At 36.7% G+C, this 24211-nt stretch overlaps 1 protein-coding gene across 3 annotated transcripts; it reads left to right on the plus strand.

The window, feature by feature from the left end:
• The first annotated feature begins 670 nt into the window (after positions 1-670).
• Positions 671-22955, plus strand: LOC128694857 (uncharacterized). 3 transcript variants are annotated; one of them, XM_070094285.1, is made up of 4 exons: positions 671-1405; positions 5200-5310; positions 12248-12324; positions 15984-22955. In XM_070094285.1, exon 4 carries the CDS (start codon positions 16346-16348, stop codon positions 17831-17833), a length of 1488 nt encoding a protein of 495 aa, XP_069950386.1. In that variant the 5' UTR covers positions 671-1405; positions 5200-5310; positions 12248-12324; positions 15984-16345; the 3' UTR covers positions 17834-22955. The 3 variants fall into 3 exon arrangements, with proteins under 3 accessions (XP_069950386.1, XP_069950387.1, XP_069950385.1); XM_070094286.1 differs by lacking the exon at positions 12248-12324 and having other exon boundaries at positions 5197-5310; XM_070094284.1 differs by lacking the exon at positions 12248-12324.
• Positions 22956-24211: the final 1256 nt, after the last annotated feature.

Genomic DNA, 24211 nt, shown 5'->3' on the forward strand with positions numbered 1-24211 from the left:
AGTAATAGCAACACCTGGAGTTTACCTGGAGAGAGTTCCGGGGGTCAACGCCCCCGCGGCCCGGTCTGTGACCAGGCCTCCTGGTGGATCAGAGCCTGATCAACCAGGCTGTTGCTGCTGGCTGCACACAAACCAACGTACGAGCCACAGCCCTGCTGATCCAGAACTGACTTTAGGTGCTTGTCCAGTGCCAGCTTGAAGACTGCCAGGGGTCTGTTGGTAATCCCCCTTATGTGTGCTGGGAGGCAGTTGAACAGTCTCGGGCCCCTGACACTTATTGTATGGTCTCTTAACGTGCTAGTGACACCCCTGCTTTTCATTGGGGGGATGGTGCATCGTCTGCCAAGTCTTTTGCTTTCGTAGTGAGTGATTTTCGTGTGCAAGTTCGGTACTAGTCCCTCTAGGATTTTCCAGGTGTATATAATCATGTATCTCTCCCACCTGCATTCCAGGGAATACAGGTTTAGGAACCTCAAGCCCTCCCAGTAATTGAGGTGTTTTATCTCCGTTATGCACCCCGTGAAGGTTCTCTGTACATTTTCTAGGTCAGCAATTTCACCTGCCTTGAAAGGTGCTGTTAGTGTGCAGCAATATTCCAGCCTAGATAGAACAAGTGACCTGAAGAGTGTCATCATGGGCTTGGCCTCCCTAGTTTTGAAGGTTCTCATTATCCATCCTGTCATTTTTCTAGCAGATGCGATTGATACAATGTTATGGTCCTTGAAGGTGAGATCCTCCGACATGATCACTCCCAGGTCTTTGACGTTGGTGTTTCGCTCTATTTTGTGGCCAGAATTTGTTTTGTACTCTGATGAAGATTTAATTTCCTCATGTTTACCATATCTGAGTAATTGAAATTTCTCATCGTTGAACTTCATATTGTTTTCTGCAGCCCACTGAAAGATTTGGTTGATGTCCGCCTTGAGCTTTGCACCAACAACAATAACACCAACAACAGTAATAGCAACAACAATAACACCAACAACAGTAATAGCAACACCAACAACAATAACACCTACAACAGTAATAGCAACACCAACAACAATATCAGCAGCAGTAGCAACAACAATAACACCAACAACAGTAATAGCAACAACAATAACACCAACAACAGTAATAACACCAACAACAGTAATAACACCAACAACAGTAAGCGACCAATAGGTGTTCCTGCAGCTCCTGCTGTTATATATGCGTCAATTAGATGAACATTTACCCCACAAGTGACAACAACGTTCCATTAATAATAATCATGGAGGAAAGGAACAGAAAATAACACTACACGAGAGGAATTTGCTGGAGGATCCCACAGTGAGTTAAATAATTGAGAAGTAACCACAGCAGCAGCTAATGTAATCAAAATAACTACAGATCATTAACTACATGTACACGAGTACATTACATTGTAAGTACCACCAGTTTTAATTCTTTAAAACTGTTGTTTGTTGGAATGTTATGTGAGAGTTGAGGTTCACAAGTGGTGGTATATCAGCCAGTCATGGTCAACTTGCTCCTTTCATTTACCGTGGCAGGCCAGGAGCTAGAGAACCTTAGTGTGTATTAAAATACTAGTGTCTTGACATCTATTAGGGTGGTGGGGACTCCAAACAGGGCTTCTTGGATGCTGCTTAGGGGGAAAATGGGGCTCTTGATCCAAGGACATTGGCCTGACTGCTTCCCATTCTCGAGGCACTGAATGACCCATGTGTTTATAAGTTTATTTAGGCACAGGTACACATAAGTACAATTATCATTCATAGTGTAAATTACCTAGGATAATTCCCAGAAAGTCGGTGACTTATTTCCTCTGGAGTCCTAGTATTTCTTTGTATTTCCATTATTTCTCCATACATAATAATAATCATAATACGGTAATGCTAATAATAACAAGATTGGTCATATGAGAAATTATATCGCCACCAGTGTCCTGCATGGCTGAGTTGACTGGACCAGAGATTTGAATTAATTTGGTTGACTGTGTTAAGTGTTGAGTCTTCACATTGGATAGATTACAGAACAAGATATTTTGGTCATTGTTAGTAAGTTTATTTAGGCACAGGTGCATATAAGTACAATTATCATACATAGTGTAAATTACCTAGGATAACTCCCCAGAAGTCACAGTGACTTATTTCCATTGGAGTCCTTGATTATTTTTTTTCTTGGACAGAAATGTACTGTTCTGTTGTTTCAAATAATATCCACATAGTCCATTCCACAAGAACAAAAATGTTTGTTCAAATTGTTTTTTTTAGATGGTAATAGTCAAAGAATATCATTTATGTAAATTCTTGTTTATTAACCAGGTTTTGCAATGAAAAGTTAAATTTAGACACAGGAAACAAGCTTTATTTTGATAAGTAAATTTAATAACCTAATCCAGCCAAACCTAACTTAACCTAGACCAGCCTGATGCTGGTTAGGTTAAGTTGGGTAACATTAGGTTAGGTTATGTGAAAAAAAAATCTTTTCCCATAGGCACTACAGAACATAGACATCTCTCAGTTGCACATTGCACAGGATGGGTATGACATGCATAATACAGCTATTAAACTATGTCATATGTGGTCCAATCAATGGGACTGATGCATTAGTATTTGTCCTAGTTTTAGACTGCCCTAAATACTATGAAAAAGAACATAAGAAAGAAGGAACACTGCAGCAGGCTTACTGGCCCATGCGAGGCAGGTCCAAGTCTCCCACTGTCTTAAGACAATGACCCAACCTAGTCAGGTCAGGTCACATCCACTTAAGGAAGGAGCACAGCATCAGACCTATTAGCACAAGATAGTCAGGTCCAATTCACACCCACTCACACCCACTCATGTATTTATCAACCTATTTTTAAAACTACACAACGTTTTAGTTTCTATGATGGTACTCGGGAGTTTGTTCCACTCATCCACAACTCTATTACCAAACCAGTGCTTTCCTATATCCTTCCTGAATCTGAATTTTTTCAACTTAAAACCATTCCTGCGAGTCCTGCTTTGGGTAGATAATTTAGTACACAGTTTACATTCCCTTTATTTATTCCTGTTTTCCTTAATCATATCCCCCCTAATTCTGTGTCTTTCTAGAGAGTGCAGATTCAGGCCTTCAGTTTATCCTCATAGGGAAGATTTCTGATTCACAGGATCAGCTTTGGGTGCTTCTTTAGCGTGCGGTCTACCAGCTCATTTACACTTTAGCGTGTGGTCTGATCTAACCTAACCAGGTTAGGTTAGGTTAATTATAACAGAAAAGGTTGACCGCACATTAAAAGTCAGTTTGCAGCATAGACTACGAATACTGCGGTACACTGCACGCTAAAGTAGCACCCAACTTTATCATCCTCCTTTGTATGTTTTCCAGTGCTTTTCCTTGTATGATTTCATTTCCATTTGTTAAACATATCTCTGAACTTTTGTGTTTTTTTCAGGTTTTAGTTTATAATACTGTATGCATTAATATATTGCATAAACCTGTTTTGTAATTTGGCTGTTACATTTCCCACCTCATAATAACTTTTTTTTGCATTTAGTATATTTTTTGTTCAGTTTATATAAATAAACCTTGCCTTAATTATTTACCCAAGTACTTTTATCTTTCTGAACATTTTCATTGAAACTGATATTACTGAGCTACAGGTCTTTAGAAGGTTCTCTTGGTTTTGAATAACAATATCAAAATGAATGCGGACTGTGAGTGTTCTAGTGTTCGGTTTTAAGATACATATTTGTTATAAGAGGGCACTCCCTCAACTACCTAAAGTCATACCTCAGCAACGGAAGCCAATATGTGTACACAAATGGGGCAAACTCTTCCGCACAGCCAATTACAGTTGGTGTCCCACAGGGAAGTGTCCTAGGCCCTCTTCTCTTTCTCATATACATAAATGACCTACCAAATGCATCGCAACTACTCAAACTCACACTATTTGCAGATGACACTACATACGTCTACTCCCACCCGAGCCCAGTCATGCTAGCCATTACTGTAAATACCAAATTACAGAAAATATCAACCTGGATGAAGACCAACAAACTTACTCTAAACATTGACAAAACCTACTACATTCAGTTTGGTAACAGAGCTGCAGATGTGTCTCTTAACATAATGATAAATGGATCACCTATCACAAAACTCAGAGGGAAAATTCCTAGGAATCCACCTTGATAATAGACTCAAATTTCAAACACATATACAACAAATTTCCAAAAAAAATTCCAAGACCGTAGGCATACTGTCGAAGATACGGTACTATGTTCCACAGTCAGCCCTCCTGGCCCTATATCACTCACTTATTTACCCCTATCTCACCTATGGAATTTGTGCATGGGGCTCAACAACAATAAACCATCTCAGACCACTAATCACCCAACAAAAGGCTGCAGTCAGAATGATAACAAATTCCCACTACAGACAGCACACTCCACCAATATTCAAAACTCTAAACCTACTCACAATACAAAACATCCATACTTATTACTGCACCTACTACATACATAGAACACTTAACTCTGACATAAACCCTCCCCTCAAACATCTCCTTACCAACCTCAACAGAACACATGACCATAACACAAGACACAGATCACTCTTAGATGTTCCTCGTGTCCATCGCACGCTATGCAAAAACTCAATGCACATAAAAGGCCCTAAAATCTGGAATACATTACCTGTGAATATAAAAGAAACACTGTCTGTTTATAAGTTCAAGTCTCTTCTCAAAAATCACTTACTCACCCACAACTAAATAAATACTGAATAATAGTATCTCATAAATTGTATCTCATATATGTATCTCATTATTGTATCTCATAAATGTTAACCTGTGACCCAATCAAACTTTGTTACTATTTAACTTCATTACCTAACAGAATACTCCATTCTACTGATTACACAGCAACACAGTAATTGACCATATAACCTGTCTTTGTAATACTCATTTGTACTAAATTGTTATCTGTTTTACAATAATTTTTGTACCACTAAATATATCATTGCTTTGTTAATCTTAAGTTAATTTTAAGCCTGCCCGTAATGCTATGCATTCAAGTGGCTTTGGCATGCTGCATTTAACTGTATTCTTTTGTACTTCACTGTATCATGTTCAAATAAATAAATAAATAAATAAATAAGGCATTTTTAATAACTAGTTAATTTCTGGGCAGTATTTTTTAAATTTTGTATTAAAGATTCATTTTCATTCAGCAGAATGCATAGTGGAGTTTTAAAATGGCAAACTTTGCAAAACAACCTAGATTACAAGTCCACCTGGATTACCTGCAACATCTTGGATTAGATTGCTGCTGATCTCTTATAAAGGTAATTATTTTCAGAAACAGTTCAATTAACATGTTTAGAAATTGGTATGCATCTTTATTTTATACTGTTTCCCACAATATACAGTATAGTGGAACCCTGGATATCAGCCAAATTGGATTTCGGCCACCTTTTTTGGCCAAAATTCTTCCCTAGATTTCAGCCAGCAACTCAGAAATCGGCCGTATTGGACGTGTCTGCCCGCCACTCTGCTGCGTTTGTGAGTCAGTCTACCTGTGTCTCTGGGTGAGTGAGCAACATTCTGCACATTCATCCAAACATCTCATTATAATCCATTGTTTTTTGTGGTTGTTTATTGAGTGTGACTGCAAAATAAGCCACCATGGGCCCAAAGAAAGTTCCTAGTGCCAGCCCTTTGGTAAAGAAAGTGATAAATGTGATAGAATTCAGTGACAAGACCCTGTCCCATTTCAGGCAAATCTTAAAGAGATGCCAGAAACAGACCTCTCTGGCCATTTTTTATTTTTGTGCAACAGGGGTGCAGTGACTCTCAAGATGGTCCTAGTGCCACTAAAAAACAAAGAAGGAAAGTAACCCCAGAGAGGGCTTTGATACCTGAAGTCCTTATGGAGGGGGATTCCCCTTCCAAACAATAACCCCAACTCCCTCTCCCCTCCTCGCCTTCTTCAATACGCCAACAAGTGTCTTCAATAAAGGTATATAATGTTCATTTATCATTAAAATTTGTGTTTTATATCTATTTCTCATTGTTTTCTGTATGTGAAACTATAGTTAATCTTTAAAAAATGTATTTTTTGCTAATATTTTTGGGTGTCTGGAACAGATTAATTGTATTTACGTTAATTCTTTTGGGAAATATTACTTCGGTTTTTGGATTTAGGGCGACCTTCTGGAATGGATTATAGTCGAAATCCAGGGTTCCATTGTACAGTGGACCCCCGGTTAACGATTTTAATCCGTGCAAGAGGGCTCATCGTTATGCGAAATAATCGTTATGCGAATTAATTTTCCCCATAAGAAATAATGGAAATAAAATTAATCCGTGCAAGACGCCCAAAAGTATGAAAAAAAATTTTTTTTACCACATGAAATGTTAATTTTAATACACACAAACTGAAAAAGGCATGCACAATTACATGACACTTACTTTTATTGAAGATCTGGTGATGATTGATGGGATGGGAGGAGGGGAGAGCATTATCTTCTTACTGTTTAGAAGGGGAATCCCCTTCCATTAGGACTTGAGGTAGCAAGTCCTTTTCTGGGGTTACTTCCCTTCTTCTTTTAATGCCACTAGGACCAGCTTCAGAGTCACTGGACCTCTGTCGCACAACAAATCTGTCCATAGAGCTCTGTACCTCCCGTTTCTTCAAGACTTTCCTAAAATGGGCCATAACATTGTCATTGAAATAGTCACAAGCACGGCTTGCAACAGCTGTGTCAGGGTGATTTTCATCTATAAAGGTTTGCAGTTCAAACCACTCTGCACACATTTCCTTAATCTTTGAAGTAGGCACAATGGATTCCACAACTGGCATAGGCTTCTCAGGGTTAGCCCCAAACCCTTCAAAATCTTTCTTAATTTCCATACTAATTCTCACCCTTTTTACCACAGGGTTGGCACTAGAAGCTTTCTTGGGGCCCATGGTCACTTATTTTCCAGAAACACCACCGAAAACACTGTAATAATACGAAATATTCCGAGTGTATGCTTGGATGTTACCGCGGAGGCTGGCTGGTAAACAATGGGACGGCCGGCACATGTGAGGGCACATTGGACGCGTCTCGGACGAAAATCGGTATGCGGGTTTTTAATCGGTATGCGGGGCAAAAATTTTGCGATAAAAGTAATCGTTATGCGGAAAAATCGCTATGCGATGCCATCGTTATGCGGGGGTCCACTGTATATGCTTTCTACCAGAATCCCACAGATAGTAAATTTTCAACTACTAAGCTTGTACAGTGTTTACATAAAAATGGGGAATGTGCATTCTGAGCCTCCGTGACTTTTTATACCTAAGTACAGCATAGTATTTAACCCTTAAACGGTCCAAACAGATCGACGTTCAAATTCGTAGTGCTACAAAAGTAGATCTACTTTTTTTTGCATATTTTCAAATATAACAAAAAAAAAATGTAGATAAAAGTTTTTTTTATACGTTTTCAAATGTAAAACAAAAAAGAAGATCTACATTTTTTTACATACTTTCAGATGTTGAAAAAACGTATATATACGTTTGGACCATTTAAGGGTTAAAGCAGAGCTAGAATAATTAGATTGTTTAACATAAATGCTGTATATGAAATATTCTTATGGCATATACTATACACTTAAAATAATTTAAACAAATAAATATAAAGTGAAAATGAGGAAAATATGAAAGTTGAAGGTCTAAGAGCATTTCTGTCAGACATTTCATAATGCTAATAGTGACAGAAGGTTCAGCCAGTATACGGCAAGGTTAGTTGGACTTCATATATAAATACTACTACCTCTTTATAGGAGTTTGTTGCACTTTAGTCAAGGCAGTGACATAGTGTACTATGCACAAGTTACAGATTCTTAAACCTGGCTTGAAGCCCACAGGGCAATAAGATAAAAATCAAAACTTGCATATTGGTAAATTTGCAGGCTTGGAATTTGTTGAGTATTTGGGGATTAGAGTACAGTACATTGTACTGTAATTAAGTTTTAAACATTAATATACAGTGGAACCTCTACTTACGAGTGCACCCACGTGTGAGTTTTTCCAGATACGAGCAGTCACTCGGTCGATTTTTTGCTTCCAGATGCAAGTGAAATTTCCAGATGCAAGCAGGACTCAAGGGAGGTTCCTTGACGCTGGTGAGGGGTTCTTGTTCTTGATCTAGGGAATTGGATCTCATTTGTTTGTTGGACTATCTTATTGAAACTTGGGCAATGTATGACGGAAAGATGCTTCTTAACGTACACCAAAATTGAAAGAAATCAGACCATAAATAATAGAGCTCACTCTTCAGCCATTAGCTGCCTCTTAGCAGTATATTTTTGTATGGTTTTTATGGTTGTATTCTCATTTTTTGGTCTCATTTGATAGAATGGAAGATATATTACAGAAATAGATATGATTTTGATTGATTTCTTAACAAAAAGTACATACCTTGAAATTGAGCTCTAAGTTGCAGAAATGTTCGATTTTTGCCGGTGTTCAAGAGTAAATAATACTTGTCTGAATGGCCATTCCAAATACGCAGTCATGAGTGGGTTGACATTATTAATACAATTATTACAATAATGCAGTAGTCTGCATAACAGTAAATCTTCTATTTTTTGTGTGAATAAAAATTCCAAATGGTAAGCAAGAGTATTGTAATAATAATAATAATAATAATAATACGTATAATATAATTACAGTGGACCCCCGGTTAACGAACTTTTTTCATTCCAGTAGTATGTTCAGGTGCCAGTACTGACCGAATTTTTTCCCATAAGGAATATTGTGAAGTAGATTAGTCAGTTTCAGACCCCCAAACATACACGTACAAACGCACTTACATAAATACACTTACATAATTGGTCGCATTTGGAGGTGATCGTTATGCGGGGGTCCACTGTATATAATAATATACATAATGTAATAAATTATAATAATAATAATATGTATAATATAATAATTATACAGTATAATAATATACATAATATAATATAAATTACAGTGGTCCCTCATTTATCGTTGTTAATCCGTTTCTGGAAGTGCGACGATTATCGAAATAGACGATTTTCGAATCAATTTTCCCCATAAGAAATAATGTAAATACAATTAATCCGTTCCTGACACCCAGAAGTATTAAAACAAAAAAATTTTTTTTACATGAAATGTAGATGTAGTACATAAACAATATAATGGGACATGATGAATGAAACATTAACAGCATAACACTTACCTTTATTGGCAATTCTTCTTAGTGTATGGAAGACTGGAGGAGGAGAGGGATTGGATTATTTACTGTTTGGAAGGGGAATCCCCTTCCATCAGCACCTCAGGTACCAAGTCCTTTTCTGGGCTACTTTTCTTCTCTGTTTCTTAATGCCACTAGGATCAGCTTGAGAGTCACTGGAGTCCTGTCTTGCAAAAAAAGTGTCCAGAGAGCTCTGTTTCTGGCGTCTCTTTAAAACTTCCTTAAAATGGGCCAAGACTCTGTCACTGTACAAGTTGCCGATATGGCTTGCAACATCCTTCTCAGGGTGATGTTTCTCCATAAATCTTTCCATCCTACCCCACATTTCAAAAATATCCTTAAATTCTGAAGAAAGCACCTTCTTCCACCTCTCTTCCTCCTCCTCTGCAGCAAGATATTGAGCTGCGATCTGTTGCTGTTCCTGCTGAAGCTCTTGCAGCTCCTCAGTAGTTAGCTCTTCGTTGTGGTCCTCCACCAACTTTTCCACATCCTCCAAACTCACATCCAACCCCATAGATGTGAACTCTATTGTGGCATTGGAACTCCCCAATGCCACAATAGAGTTCACAACTGACATAGGCTCATCAGGGTCAGCCACAAACCCTTCAAAATCCCTCTTGTGGACACAATCTGGCCACAATTTTCTCCAAGCAGAGTTCAAAGTCCTGGTAGTCACTCCCTCCCAAGCCTTACCTATAAGGCTTATGCAATGGAGGATACTGAAGTGTTCTTTCCAAAAATCTCTTAGGGTCAAGTGAGTGTCTGAGGTCACATTAAAGCACCTTTGAAACATTGCTTTGGTGTAGAGTTTTTTAAAGTTTGAAATAACCTGCTGGTCCATGGACTGGAGGAGAGGAGTGGTATTCGGGGGCAAGAACTTTACTGCGATGAATCCAAACTCCTGCAGAATTAGGTCATCCAAGTTTGGAGGATGAGCAGGTGCATTGAGATCCAATTTCTTTTCCAGGAGGTAATTCTTCATACTAGGGCCAAACACTTCATTGAACCACTCGACGAAAATGTCCCTCGTGACCCACGCCTTATTATTAGATCTCCAAAACACACACAATTTACTTTTCATAACATTGTTTTTCCTGAACACTCTGGGATTTTCAGAATGGTACACTAGTAACGGCTTCACTTTGAAATCCCCACTAACATTAGCACAGAACATGAGTGTCAGCCTGTCTTTCATAGGCTTGTGTCCTGGCAGTCCCTTTTCCTCCTGAGTAATGTTGGTCCTCTTTGGCATTTTCTTCCAAAAGAGGCCTGTTTCGTCACAATTGAACACTTGTTCAGGTTTCAGTCCTTCAGCCTCTATGTACTCCTTGAATTCACTTAGGAATTTTGTAGCTGTAATTTTGTCTGAACTGGCAGCCTCGCCATGCCTTATCACACTGTGTATGCCACTACGGTTCTTAAATCTCTCAAACCAACCTTTGCTGGCCTTAAATTCACAAATATCAGTACTCATTGCAGGCAATTTCTTTACCAGTTTCACAAATAATGGACGTCATAAGACTATCTCCTGCTAATTGTTTCTCGTTTATCCACGCCAATAATAACTTCTCAACATTTTCGAGTACTGGTGATCTCATTTTTGTCAGCATAGTATTTACCCCCCTTTGCAACAACAGCTTCCTTGATTTCCTTTTTCTTGGCCACAATGGAAGATATGGTTGTACGGGATTTGTTATACATCCTGGCCAGTTCGGCCACATGTACGCCACTTTCATATTGTTCAATGATGTTTTTCTTAAATTCAATCGTATTTCTCACCTTCTTTACCAAAGGCTTGGCACTAGGAGCTTTCTTTGGAGTCATGATAGCTTATTTAGCACTTGCAAGCACTAAAATGAATGGAATACGTATTATGAAATATTTCGTATGAACAAGTGGGGGGATCATCGCTCACTGGTAAACAATGGCACACTGGCTGGGAAGGGAGGCCGAGACGGCTCAGAGCCGCCGTGAGTACGCGTCCAGGACGAACGACGATTAGCGAGTCAACCAACCATTTGTGAGCCAATGTTTGGATGAAAATAACGCGACGATTTCCAAAAAGGAGAACTATCGAGCCCGACGATTATTGAGGACCACTGTATAATAATACGTATAATATAATAATTATATAATAATATACATAATATAAATTATAATAATACGTACGTACTACTAATAATAAATAATACTATAATAATTATAATAGTACTACGTATAAGTGAGTTTGAGAACACCACCACAAGGTGGCATTACGTGTATGAAAACAACACTAAGTCTGCTTGTGCTTCAACGGGTGGTGGAGATAATTCTCGTGATTTGCTTATGTTTCGTGCAGTTATTTTGCAGAATTTCTTGTTTCTAACCATGGCTCCTAAGAAAACAAGTGCAAAGACAGTGCTGAGAAGAAAAAGAGGATGATTTCCATGGAATTAAACCAGGAAATCATTGATAAACACAAACTAAGAGTGTAGCAATTAAGCGATAGAAAAAGGACGAAACGAAATAAACTCTTGACGGCATACGCCGCTGTGCCCAGCATCTCTTCTCCCTCATCAACCTTTGCCAGCATCTCTTCTCCAAGGTAAATGCTATAGTGTTATTATTACGTATTATCATCATTATTATTTTTATTATTATTATTATTATTACAGTACATATTATTATTATTATTGTTTTCCTTATGAAACTACATAGTGATCTAATGGAGTTTGCCTTACAAACACTCCATTTTCTGTTATAAAAGCATGGGAAGGTACATACCTTCCCATGCTTTTATAACAGTCAGGAGCAGGAACAATTGCTGCTGTGCCTCAGCCTCCACTACGACTACTCTAATATGTAATGACATATTTCATTCATTCTATTGTATATTTCATGTTTCTATGTTATTAATATTGTTTATGTCATATTAGATGAATTGTGATAGATAAATAAGCTATAGAGTTGATATTAGGGAAATATTCAAGTAATTTTGTTGTGTTTGGAATTCCACTGGGACGGATTAATTCCATTTCAGTTAATTTAAATGAGGAAAATTGACTCTACAAACGAGCAAATCCAGATGCAAGCAAGGTCACGGAATGGATTAAACTCGTAAGTAGAGGCTCCACTGTATATGTGAAATGTTCATTCAATACGTAAAATATTTGCTATAAAATGTATTCTGTTGCATTATTTCTAGTGTCATGTTGAATATTTAGATTTTACTAATACAGTATGCCAGAATTAATGCAAATTTTCTCATTATTTAGTATCACTATATAAGATAAAATTTTTCAAAAGAAGATAGTTATAATAGTAGGTGAACAATGTATATTTTTTACAAGGCAAAGCCCATAGTTTTGTGTAATATTTCACATGGTCTTAAGTTAGGACTAATACAGTACTAACAATAGAACAATTTACCAGATAGTCTGTGTATATAAATCTAGTATACACTAAAATTTTGCTCAGTAGTATTGTACCTGTTAATACAAATTGTAGTGAAAGACATTAAATTAAAATTTAATGCTAAATTGAAACTTAATTGCAAAAGTATTACAAAGTTAAGGAAGTAATGATATAATAATGGTTGGAGACTTGATTAAATTAGAAAAATAATGAACATAGGATAACGTTTGAAAATGTGGAGTGAATAATAGTAAGTTTGAATGACATTACTATAGTTAATATAATGATTTGAATAAGGGTATAGAATGTGGCTTAAATTTTTGGTTTGTGATGGTTTTAATAACTTCCTTTTTTGTGGTTGTGATAATTTGGTTTGAGGTAGACAGCTTAGATAGAACCCCAAAGTACAAATTCCGTAGGTGACATATGTATAATTGAGAGAAGCAGTGGTATTTATTTATTATTAATTTATTTATTTTATGTCTTTGCAAACAGTACATTGAGATTTTGTATTTACAATAGTGGGTTGCAATGCAAAGAGAACCTCTATTATGCCTAGGCATTATGGGCCAACTTAACATTATTGGCTTACAGACTACTTAACACTAAGGATTATATCATAGTTGTACAGTAGGATAGTAATTATTTCATAGTTGCACAATAGATTATTAATTATAAATGAATCAGAATTTGTATAAGACAAAAGATATATTCATATATTCGAAAATGCTTTTTGTGAAAACAATGATTCAATTATATTCCTGTCAACAATGGATAAAAGGTTCAAAGTGATTGTTGAAGTTATGATGTGGAAGTACATAAGTGAGTATGTGTGTACTGAGTATTAGTGTTTAGTTTATGGTGATTAAGTGGCTTTTGAGAAGAGTCTTAAATTGATTGGTTGAATTCCCCCAAAATTCTCTCAGCTCCCCTTTATCCCATATAAAACTATTGGAGCCACCACTGGAGAAAAGTAGTGTGTGTGTGTGTAGTATAGATTAGGGAACATAATAATAAATGTTGGAGAATATACTTTGTTTTTTGATACTTTTTTAAATGAGGTAAATCTGAGCATTAAATTTTAATTTATTATCTGAGCAGGCCTAGAAACTTAACTCTCATCGTCTTTTTCTCCACTTAAGATTCATTACAATGTGATTTTTCCCTTGTAGTTGACAAAGACCCATGTGTAGTAATTGGAAACTTTATTTAGGCAAAATTTTTTCCAGTACAGCAGACTTTATCAAGCCTGATGGATCATACCTGGTGTTATATCTGGAGTATACCACCAGATCAGGGTAAAACATTATGCAAGATCAAAGTCACTACTAACATCATTCTTAGATGGATAGATTGAGACACTTTGATCACTTATGCCTATCAGAGCATCTTCTAATTATATCTGCTCTTGTGGATTCTAATATTGTCCCCACTATTGATGTCAGGCTGATTGGGTAGTAATTGATGGTAGAGACTTATCTCTCATTTTGAAGAAAGGAGTCACATTAACTCCTTGACTGTCACAACCCCAAATCCTGAGGTGTCTTCTGGTGTCGCAACCCTCCCCCCCATCCCCCCCCAAAAAATTATTATGAAATTATAGAGAATCTTTTCCTGATTGTAATGACACCAAAAGAATGAAATTTGATGGAAAACTGACAGAATTACGCTCTCATGAAGTTAGCGACTTCAGCGATATTTACGAATTGGCGATTTTGCCCACTTTGAGCCCTATTTTCGGCTAATTCCATTGTTCCAGTTGACCAAACTCATAGCTATTTCTTTAGAGCTCCATTTTTTTTATTGATTGAGTACAAGAAACTACCCATTTACCAATTTCAATTACCCAATAACATGGTAAAGAAATTTGCAATTTGGCTAATTTCACAAAAATTAAAAAATATGACAATTTCAAAATAGTCCAGAATGAACAATGCAGACATTCCTGGCTCTAAAATAACTTTTTCTTTGTTCATCAGTCACGTCTCCAGGCCCTGGAGAACAGTTACTGTTATGCAGACTACTGCAATATTGTAATAATTGTATAAATAATGTCAACCCATTCATGACTGCATATTAGAATGGCTACTTGGACATTTATTGGAAAAATGACATCATTTGTTTACTTTTGAACATCGGCAAAAATCAAACATTTTCCCTACTTTGAGCTCCATTTCAAGGTTCTTTTCATAGTAAAACCAGTCAAAATCACCTCTATTTCTATAATATGTTTTCCATTCTATCAAATGAGACCAAGAAAATGAGAATACAACCATAAATACTATACGCAAAATTGACCACAAAGTCGGCATTTTAATTAAAAAAAGCGGTCGGAGTTTTTTTTTTTTCTCATTATGCACTGTGTGCTGCAGGATTTTTTTTATATGGTGCACACTGGCCACACAGACCCATTCTCTCACATGTGGGCCTACCAGCTTTCTCCTGCTTGATTTGAAGCTGCTAGAATTTATGAGTATATATACGTCAAACACGGTGGCTCATAAAACATATATATACGACCGAAACAGTCAAAGGGTTAATGATCATTCACGTATATAGTACAATACCCTACTTCAATAGAGATATTAAACCATATATACTACCGAGCAGTACCAACTGGTATCAGCACTACTCAACATGCCAACATGTTTCATGATCTACCTAATTCAGGCCAGCAGGCCTACTGCAGTGGTTCATTTATATTTTCTTGTTGTCTTGTGTTAACACCTGATTGTGTTCCTCTCTCCTGCCTTGAAATTGTTCTACCACCTGGTATGATCTCTGATTTGATAAAGCCTGCTGTGCAAGTGAAATGTTGTCTAAACAGTTTTCAATTGCTGATTGTGTGTCTTTCTATAATATGTTATTATACTCTGGTTTTGCTTTGTTGATTTTTGTGTCAGGGTGTTATTTTGAGAATCTTCTTTAAGAAACAGCTAAGAAAAACATTCTGTATAAATCCCCACTAGATGACAGGAAGGATCATGCACTAACTTCCTATGATTCAGAACCTCTCCCATTAAATCAAGAGATGCTAGATAGTTTTGGAAATACTAAATATTTTTTTACCCTGGATGCAAAGTTGGCATACTGGGCCATTCCTGTAGAGAAACAGGATCATCCCAGAATAGTTCTTTTTTTCTTTTTTGTGGGGTGTACTTATTTCGGTTTAAACATGCTATTCAGGCTCAGTGCACCAAATAAATTTCAATCTCAGTCCTGTGTTGGGTAGATTTTGGCTTATCTGAAAGATGTAGTCATATACAGTATTCAGTCAATTGTGCAAAAAATGTACTCTGGCATACAGAAATTCAAGATATCAAATACAACATATTTATTTAATTTGATCACTATTTTTTCAGATTTGATGGAGCAGCTTACGTCCAATAGACAAGTTAAAAATCTTCCATTTGTAATACAAAGAAACATTTCCTGAACAGTGGTAACTTTGAAATGTTTTTGTTAATAGATGAGTGATCAAGGACTCTTTGGGATAGAGGTGAAATGAGAACTGATGTAAACTCTTTACATTTTGGGATAAGTTTAAAAGAGCAAAGGCTTAGTCAGGCAGATACACCATACTGTATTAGCAAACACCTTGCAATGCTGTAGTGCAGAAACATTATTAGTTTGTGTAAAAATACTGTAAAAGAAATCTTTAATTACTTGATCAGTTGCCCCAAATGAATCTTGAACTATAGCCAAATTTTACCCCTCAGAACACATGGTGAGCCATACAGAGGACAAACCATCCCAAAAAAATATGGCTAAGAGAGCAAAAAAAAAACTGAACTGTAGTGACTGCAATGAAGTTTTCAGCAAAAAGAGAGATCTTCTACAACATAGAAGAGAGGAACATATTAAACCCAAAAAAAATGTTTGTACTCTATGTAAAAAAATATTTGAATCAGAAAAGCAGCTTAAGATGCACTCTCATTTCCATAATGTAGGAGGGCAATATGAATGTTTTTATTGTTACAAACAGTTCAATAAGGCTTGGAAAATGAAAATTCATTTGGTCAGTCACAGTGGTCGTCCATCATTCATATGTCAGTTTTGTGGTGATGATTTTCTATATCCTGGAAAAATAGTAAATCATTTAAAACGAATTCATGATATCTGGAGTCCGTGTAAGGAATGTGGTGATGCTATGATTGAACGGGGCCCCCATAAGTGTAAAATATATGGATGTAAGGACTGCTCACTGTCGTTTGCAAGCTGTAGTGAGCTGGCTGCACATGTACAAAGTCATATTCATAGTGATAAGCAACCAATGGCTGTTTTGTCTGGAGTATCCATTACATTGCCACTTACAGATAATTCACAGTTAGACAAAATGAAAGATTTGGAGTCTGCTAGTTCTGATAGGAAAGTAGTTAAATTTTACGATTTTGGTTCATTTGAATACCCTTTGAGATTAACAAAGAAAAAGAGTTGTGATGAAAATAATTCTCATGAATTAAATGCCATCAGAAACACTCATGAATCAGTAGCCAACAAGAACACTCATGAATCAGATGCCACCAAGAACACTCATGGATCAGATGTCAACAAAGACACTCATGAATTAGACACCAACAAAAACACTTGTGAAACAGATGCCAACAAAAGTGGTGAAAACAATACATCAGAAGATCTTGCAATGGATGAGACTTCTTTATGCAATAGCTCTGATGAAAATGAAATTAAAAATGTAACTGACGATGTGATTGTCATAAGAGAGTGCAAGATACCATTAAGAGAGAACTCGCCTCCAGTCATTACTGTACAAGACAGTGGCAAAGAGATCAATTTATCTACTACTTTTTCATCAGTTGTATTGAAATCAAAAAGTAAGAGTGTGTGGGATAACTTTAAAGTTCCAGAAATGACTGTAAACAAATGGAAGAAGTATGAAAATCCTATTAAAAAGTCTTTGTGGATGAGGCAAGAAGAAATAGATAAGTCATTGAGGAAAAGAAAAGAATTGTTAAATGAATTCCAGTTACGTGTTGATAATGATGTAAAGTTCTCACCAAGAAATCAAGTCTCATTTGAATCCTGGTTGACAAATGATAATTTTACAAGTCCTGATCGTGATTTCGTGTTTGGCTTTGAGGCAAATGTAAGTGTAAATGATCGTCAGAAAGACTACCAATATCATTATTTTAATAATAAAATTCTTAAGAAAGAAAAATTTGATATGACATTTGAGGACCTCTGTCTGTTTTAATGAAATTAAATGCAATTGTGGCAACATTTGTATATATCTTGAAGTAATGCAACTATAGTAATTGCATGCAAATTACAGTTAAATATATCAGAATATGCATGCATGCTTTGCTTAGAATGGTGAAGTATTTAAGCATATGTAACAAATTCTTATTAACTTGGTCACTTTTCTGAAAGTGATAAGACAAATGATTTTTGTGTAATATCAGTTTTTTTCTATTGAAAGTTACAACAGCAAAGCCATGCCTGTGGTGTCCCATCATTAGTGTTAATTTGTCATAATTTTGTAAAAATTATTACCTCCTGTTTGATGTCATTCCAGCAGTCTATTACTATATAGGAATACAGCAGTACTATCAAGTATCCTTTTACCACTGTTTTACATTATTAATTTATAGTTGGGGTCTCTTGTTCTCCCTGTTATGGTTTCAATATGTTTTTTCTCTATTTTATCTTTCTGTCTTGTGCAGTATGCAGTTATTATGATTCCATATTTTCTCCTGTTAACCATCAAGAATATTCTTTAGTGATTCAATCTTTTATCATAGCTTATATTTCTCAACTCAGTTACTGATCTTATAGTACTGCTTCATATTTTGGTTTTGGGCAGACGTAAACTAAACAATATACAGGAGTCCTTGCATATACAACACCTTCTTTTTGGTGTTTCATGTTTTCGTTGGCTTTCAAATTGAATCATTGTTCATTATGTTCCATCCATTGGTTGTGTTCACCGGCGGGTGGAACAGTGGCTCAGTTGAAAGCCAACAGAAATGTGGAACACTGAAAATAGTTGCTGCATATGCAGGGCCCTCGTGTACATCACTTACCTTTCACCATGCATTTATCTGTAGATTATACATATATAGAAGTTTAACAGTGTAACATGCGGGTATCAGTCTACAGACAAGTTTTATCTAACAGTGTGGGTTAATGACTTATTATAAATATGTCATCGTTCTATGCAAAACTTTTTTTGGTCAAAAAAATGTTAATGCTGTAACTTGCACAATATATGCACTGTACAGTATAATACTCTTAAAGATGTATGGTCCAGCAATACTTTTCTAGAATAGATTAGAATAATGCACGTCAGTGCGATATGATTTTTTTTTTTTTTTTTGAGGGTACGTGTAACTATGTTTATGTACAATATGCATTATTATTATATTCGTGAGGGGAAGTGCTCATTCCACTCGGGGGAATAAAAGGCGTTCAGGCTCAATTCAAGGAATTGAAGCACAGGTCTAATTTTGTAGATCAAAAAGCCCTCACCAGTATCAAAGAACTGTCCTTGAGGGGTGGACAATATACGGTATAGAGGTGTGAAAATTTTTGTCTTCAGGTAAAAGAGACAACTTATAACAGGGATATAATTTAATGGAGATTTGTCTGTACTGCATTTGTATGATCTGTTGATAATCTTTAATTTGCTTGCTTCTAGATCCCTCTGTTCTATGCTTTTAACCCTTTGACTGTTTCGGTCGTATATACTATATGTCTTACGAGCCAGTGTTCTTGACATACAGTGGACCCCCGGTATACGATATTAAACCGTTCCTGAGAGCTCATCGTATGCCAGAATTATCGGAAGGCGAATTAATTTTCCCCATAAGAAATAATGGAAATCAAATTAATCCGTGCAAGACACCCAAAAGTACTATGAAAAAAAAAGTTTTACCACATGAAATATTAAGTTTAATGCACACAAACTGAAGAAGACATGCACAGTTAGTAGCACTCTACTAACAATAGAATACATGACACTTACCTTTAATGAAGATCTGGTGATGATTGATGGGATGGGAGGAGGGGAGAGTGTCAAAGTTGTTAATGTTTAGAAGGGGAATCTCTTTCCATTAGGACTTGAGGTAGCAAGTCCTTTTCCGGGGTTACTTCCCTTCTTTTAATGCCACTAGGACCAGCTTGAGAGTCACTGGACCCCTGTCGCACAACAAATCTGTCCATAGAGCTCTGTACCTCCCGTTCCTTTAAGATTTGTCTAAAATGGGCCACAACATTGTCATTGCAATAGTCACCAGCATGGCTTGCAATAGCTGTGTTAGGGTGATTTTCATCCATAAAGATTTGCAGTTCAACCCACTTTGCACACATTTCCTTAATTTTTGAAGTAGGCACAATGGATTCCACAACTGGCATAGGCTTCTCAGGGTTTGCCCCAAACCCTTCAAAATCTTTCTTAATTTCCATACTAATTCTCACCCTTTTTACCACAGGGTTGGCACTAGAAGCTTTCTTGGGGCCCATGGTGACTTATTTTGCATTAACAAGCACCAAAAACACTGTGATAATATGGAATGTACCGAATGTATGCTTAGATGCGAGCACACTGGCTGGCTTGTAAACACTGGCACTCACGTGGACGCGTCCCGGACGAATTGCGCATGGCGGGTTTTTTAACGAGTGGCGAGGCAAAATTTTTGCGTTAAAATGTATCGAATACCGGATTTAACGTATACCGATGCCATCGAATGCCAGGGGTCCACTGTATTTATACTCCAAAATTCTAGCGGTTTCAGATCAAACGGGAGAAAGCTGGTAGGCCCACATGTGAGAGAATGGGTCTGTGTGGTCAGTGTGCGCAGTATAAAAAAATCTGCAGCACGCACTGCTTAATGAGAAAAAAACTCCGACCGTGTTTTTGGATTAAAACGCTGACTTTGAGGTGTATTTTCATATAGTATTTATGGTTGTATTCTAGTTTTCTTGGTCTCATGTGATAGAATGGAGGACATATTACAGAAATAGAGATGATTTTGATTGGTTTCATGTTGAAAAGGACCTGAAATTGAGCGCAAAGTAACAGAAATGTTCAATTTTTGCCGATGTTCAAGAGTAAACAGATGACACCATTGTCCAATAAGTGCCATTCTAATATGCAGTCACGAATAGGTTCACATTATTTATACAATTATTACAATAATGCAGTAGTGTGCATAACAGTAAATCTTTTTTTTTGTGTGTGAATAAAAATTCAAAATAGAAAGCAAGAGTAATATAAAAGGGGGGCCTGGAGGCATGACTGATGAACAGAGAAAATGTTATTTTAGTGCCAGGATTGTCTGCATTATCCATTCTGGACCCTGTTTTAAAATTGGTATCTTTTTTAATTTGTGTGAAATTAGCCAAATTGCCAATTAGTAGTTGAAACTGGTAAATGGGTGGTTTCTTGTACTCAGTCGATAGAACAAATGGAGTTCTAAAGAAATAGCTATGAGTTTGGTTGACTGGAACAATGGAATTGGCCGAAAGTAGGGCTCAAATTGGGCTAAATCGCCGATGCGTGAATATCACCGAGATTGTTAACTTTGCGAGAGCTTAATTCCATGGGTTTTCAGTCAAATTTCGTTCTTTTGGTGTCATTACCATCAGGAAAAGATTCTCTTATCATTTCATAAGAAATTTTTTTTTTTTTTTTTTAAATTCTTCAACACTGAGAGCAAGTTTGTGAGCAAGAGTCTCGACAGTCAAAGGGTTGAACTTTATTGCACAATCTTTACTCTTAAATGTGGCTTGTATGTATTTGCTGTTTCACATGCCCATATCTAAAATGTTTGGTTAGTTCCTTAGCTACTGGTAACTTCATTTGTATTTAAATTTTTCCCCATTGCTTCATCAAACTGGTATGGCTATCTTGCATCTTTTTTTTTATTGTAGATCAAAGTACATGCATGTTCTGATTATGTAATTTCTGCTACATTTACACTAATTTTTTGCCAACTCCTGGTTTATCATCTCCCTATTTATGGCATAAATTTCTGTTTTCTCTGAATCTTCTCAGTAATTTTTCATTTTCAATTATTTCTTCGAATTTACATGTGTATCTCTATTTAGGTTATCAGTAATCTTTCTAACTTCATTGCTGTACAGTCTTGTACTTTTAAGTTTTGCCTCTTAAATAACCTATTTTTGTATCCTTGTTGCTGAAACAGTGATACTTTTACCATCCAGGCTGTCTCCGCCTGTCTTCCGTCACATTCCTGATGCCATATCAACATTGGATTTAGTGCTCTCTGTTGTATTTTTCCTAAATTTTTAACTTTTATAGCTCTTGGGACACCACTCACGCATTACTTTGATGTTTCCCTATTAGTTTGGTAAGAAAATGTTATGGCTTCTGTAAAAGGATATTTTCAAATTGTTTGGATAGAAAAATGAGTGTGTGTGCACATTCATGCATGCATGTGCAGGTGTGTATATGTGAACATATGTACATGCGCTTGTGTGTGTGTGTGCATCCATGCATGCATGCATATGTACTCACCTTTATGTAGTTTCAGGGGTCGAGTCTCAGCTCCTGGCCCTGTGTGCACGTATTGTATGTGTATGCACGTGTATGTGTGCATGCGTGTGTTGTATGTGTGTATATATATAAAGAAATGTGTATTGTATATAAAATTAATGAATGAATGATAGTGAATGTGTTCTTTTACCTCTAGCAGCCATCCTCTGCCAAGGCAGAGTGACATAAAGAAGAAAACACATTCCCCATCATTCATTTAATTTGTCTTGACCAGAAATATGCAGACATTACAAATCAGATGACCCTCTGACTGCAACATCCCCACTCATCTTTGGAGTTCAGGGACTGTCATTTTTATCTCCAGGACTTGACTCCAGCTTCATAAAAGTTACCTTATTCACACACCTTATTCACGCATATCCATTAACAACCTCTTCTATCTGACATGGTCACACAAGCCTGCTGGATGCTCAACCACCTAAAACTCAAAGCCTTTTACTTCCTCCAATTGTTCCTATGTTCCACCCCAGATTTATACATCTTCATTATCTCATCCATTGCCCATTATCTTTATGCTCTAATCATCTCAACAACCCCTGACCCCTTTGAATTATACCCTTGGTCACCCCAAGGGTATTATAATTCTTAGCATGATATTCACCCCACACATTGCTCTCAAGCATGACATCTCTGTTGCTTCTAGCTGCCTCCTCCCAGAAACATTCAAAACCCATGCCTCACATCCATATGAAATTGTTGGTACCACTATGGTATATGTATTCCTCTATTTTTTGGCTAGTCGCAGTATTGTTATAAATACATATATACACATACATATATACATAGGTACATAAATGCATATATACATAAATACATATATATATATATATATATATATATATATATATATATATATATATATATATATATATATATGTATACTGTACATATATACATATATGCATACATACATATATTTTCTTTCTTCTTCTTTCAACACACCGGCTGTATCCCACCAAGGCGGGGTGGCCCAAAAGGAAAAACAAAAGTTTCTCCTTTTGCATTTAGTAATATATACAGGAGAAGAGGTTACTAGCCCCTTGCTCCCGGCATTTTAGTCGCCTCTTACAACACGCATGGCTTACGGAGGAAGAATTCTGTTCCACTTCCCCATGGAGGTAAGAGGAAATAAACAAGAACAAGAACTAGAAAGAAAATAGAAGAAAACCCAAAGGGGTGTGTATATATATGCTTGTACATGTATGTGTAGTGTGACCTAAGTGTAAGTAGAAGTAGCAAGACATACCTGAAATCTTGCATGTGTATGAGACAGAAAAAAAAAGACACCAGCAATCCTACCATCGTGTAAAACAGTTACAGGCTTCAGTTTTACATTCACTTGGCAGGACATACATATATATGTATACATATATACATGTATACATATATTCTAGGTAGTAGGCTGGTAGACAGCAACCACCCAGGGAGGTACTACCGTCCTGCCAAGTGAGTGTAAAATGAAAGCCTGTAATTGTTTTACATGATGGTAGGATTGCTGGTGTCCATTTTTCTGTCTCATGAACATGCAAGGTTTCAGGTACGTCTTGCTACTTGTACTTACACTTAGGTCACACTACACATACATGTACAAGCATATATATACACACCCCTCTGGGTTTTCTTCTATTTTCTTACTAGTTCTTGTTTATTTCCTTTATCTCCATGGGGAAGTGGAACAGAATTCTTCCTCCGTAAGCTATGCGTGTTGTAAGAGGCGACTAAAATGCCAGGAGCAAAGGGCTAGTAACCCCTTCTCCTGTATATATTACTAAATTTAAAAAGAGAAGCTTTCATTTTTCTTTTTGGGCCACCCCACCTCACGGTGGGGTATGTTGAAAGAAAGAAAGATATGCATACATACATATACAGTGGACCCCCGGTTAACGATATTTTTTCATTCCAGAAGTATGTTCAGGTGCCAGTACTGACCGAATTTGTTCCCATAAGGAATATTGTGAAGTATATTAGTCCATATCAGACCCCCAAACATACACGTACAAACGCACTTACATAAATACACTTACATAATTGGTCGCATTGGGAGGTGATCGTTAT

The sequence above is a fragment of the Cherax quadricarinatus genome, chromosome 45 (assembly GCF_038502225.1).
Source record: "Cherax quadricarinatus isolate ZL_2023a chromosome 45, ASM3850222v1, whole genome shotgun sequence".
Lineage (NCBI taxonomy): Eukaryota > Metazoa > Arthropoda > Malacostraca > Decapoda > Parastacidae > Cherax > Cherax quadricarinatus.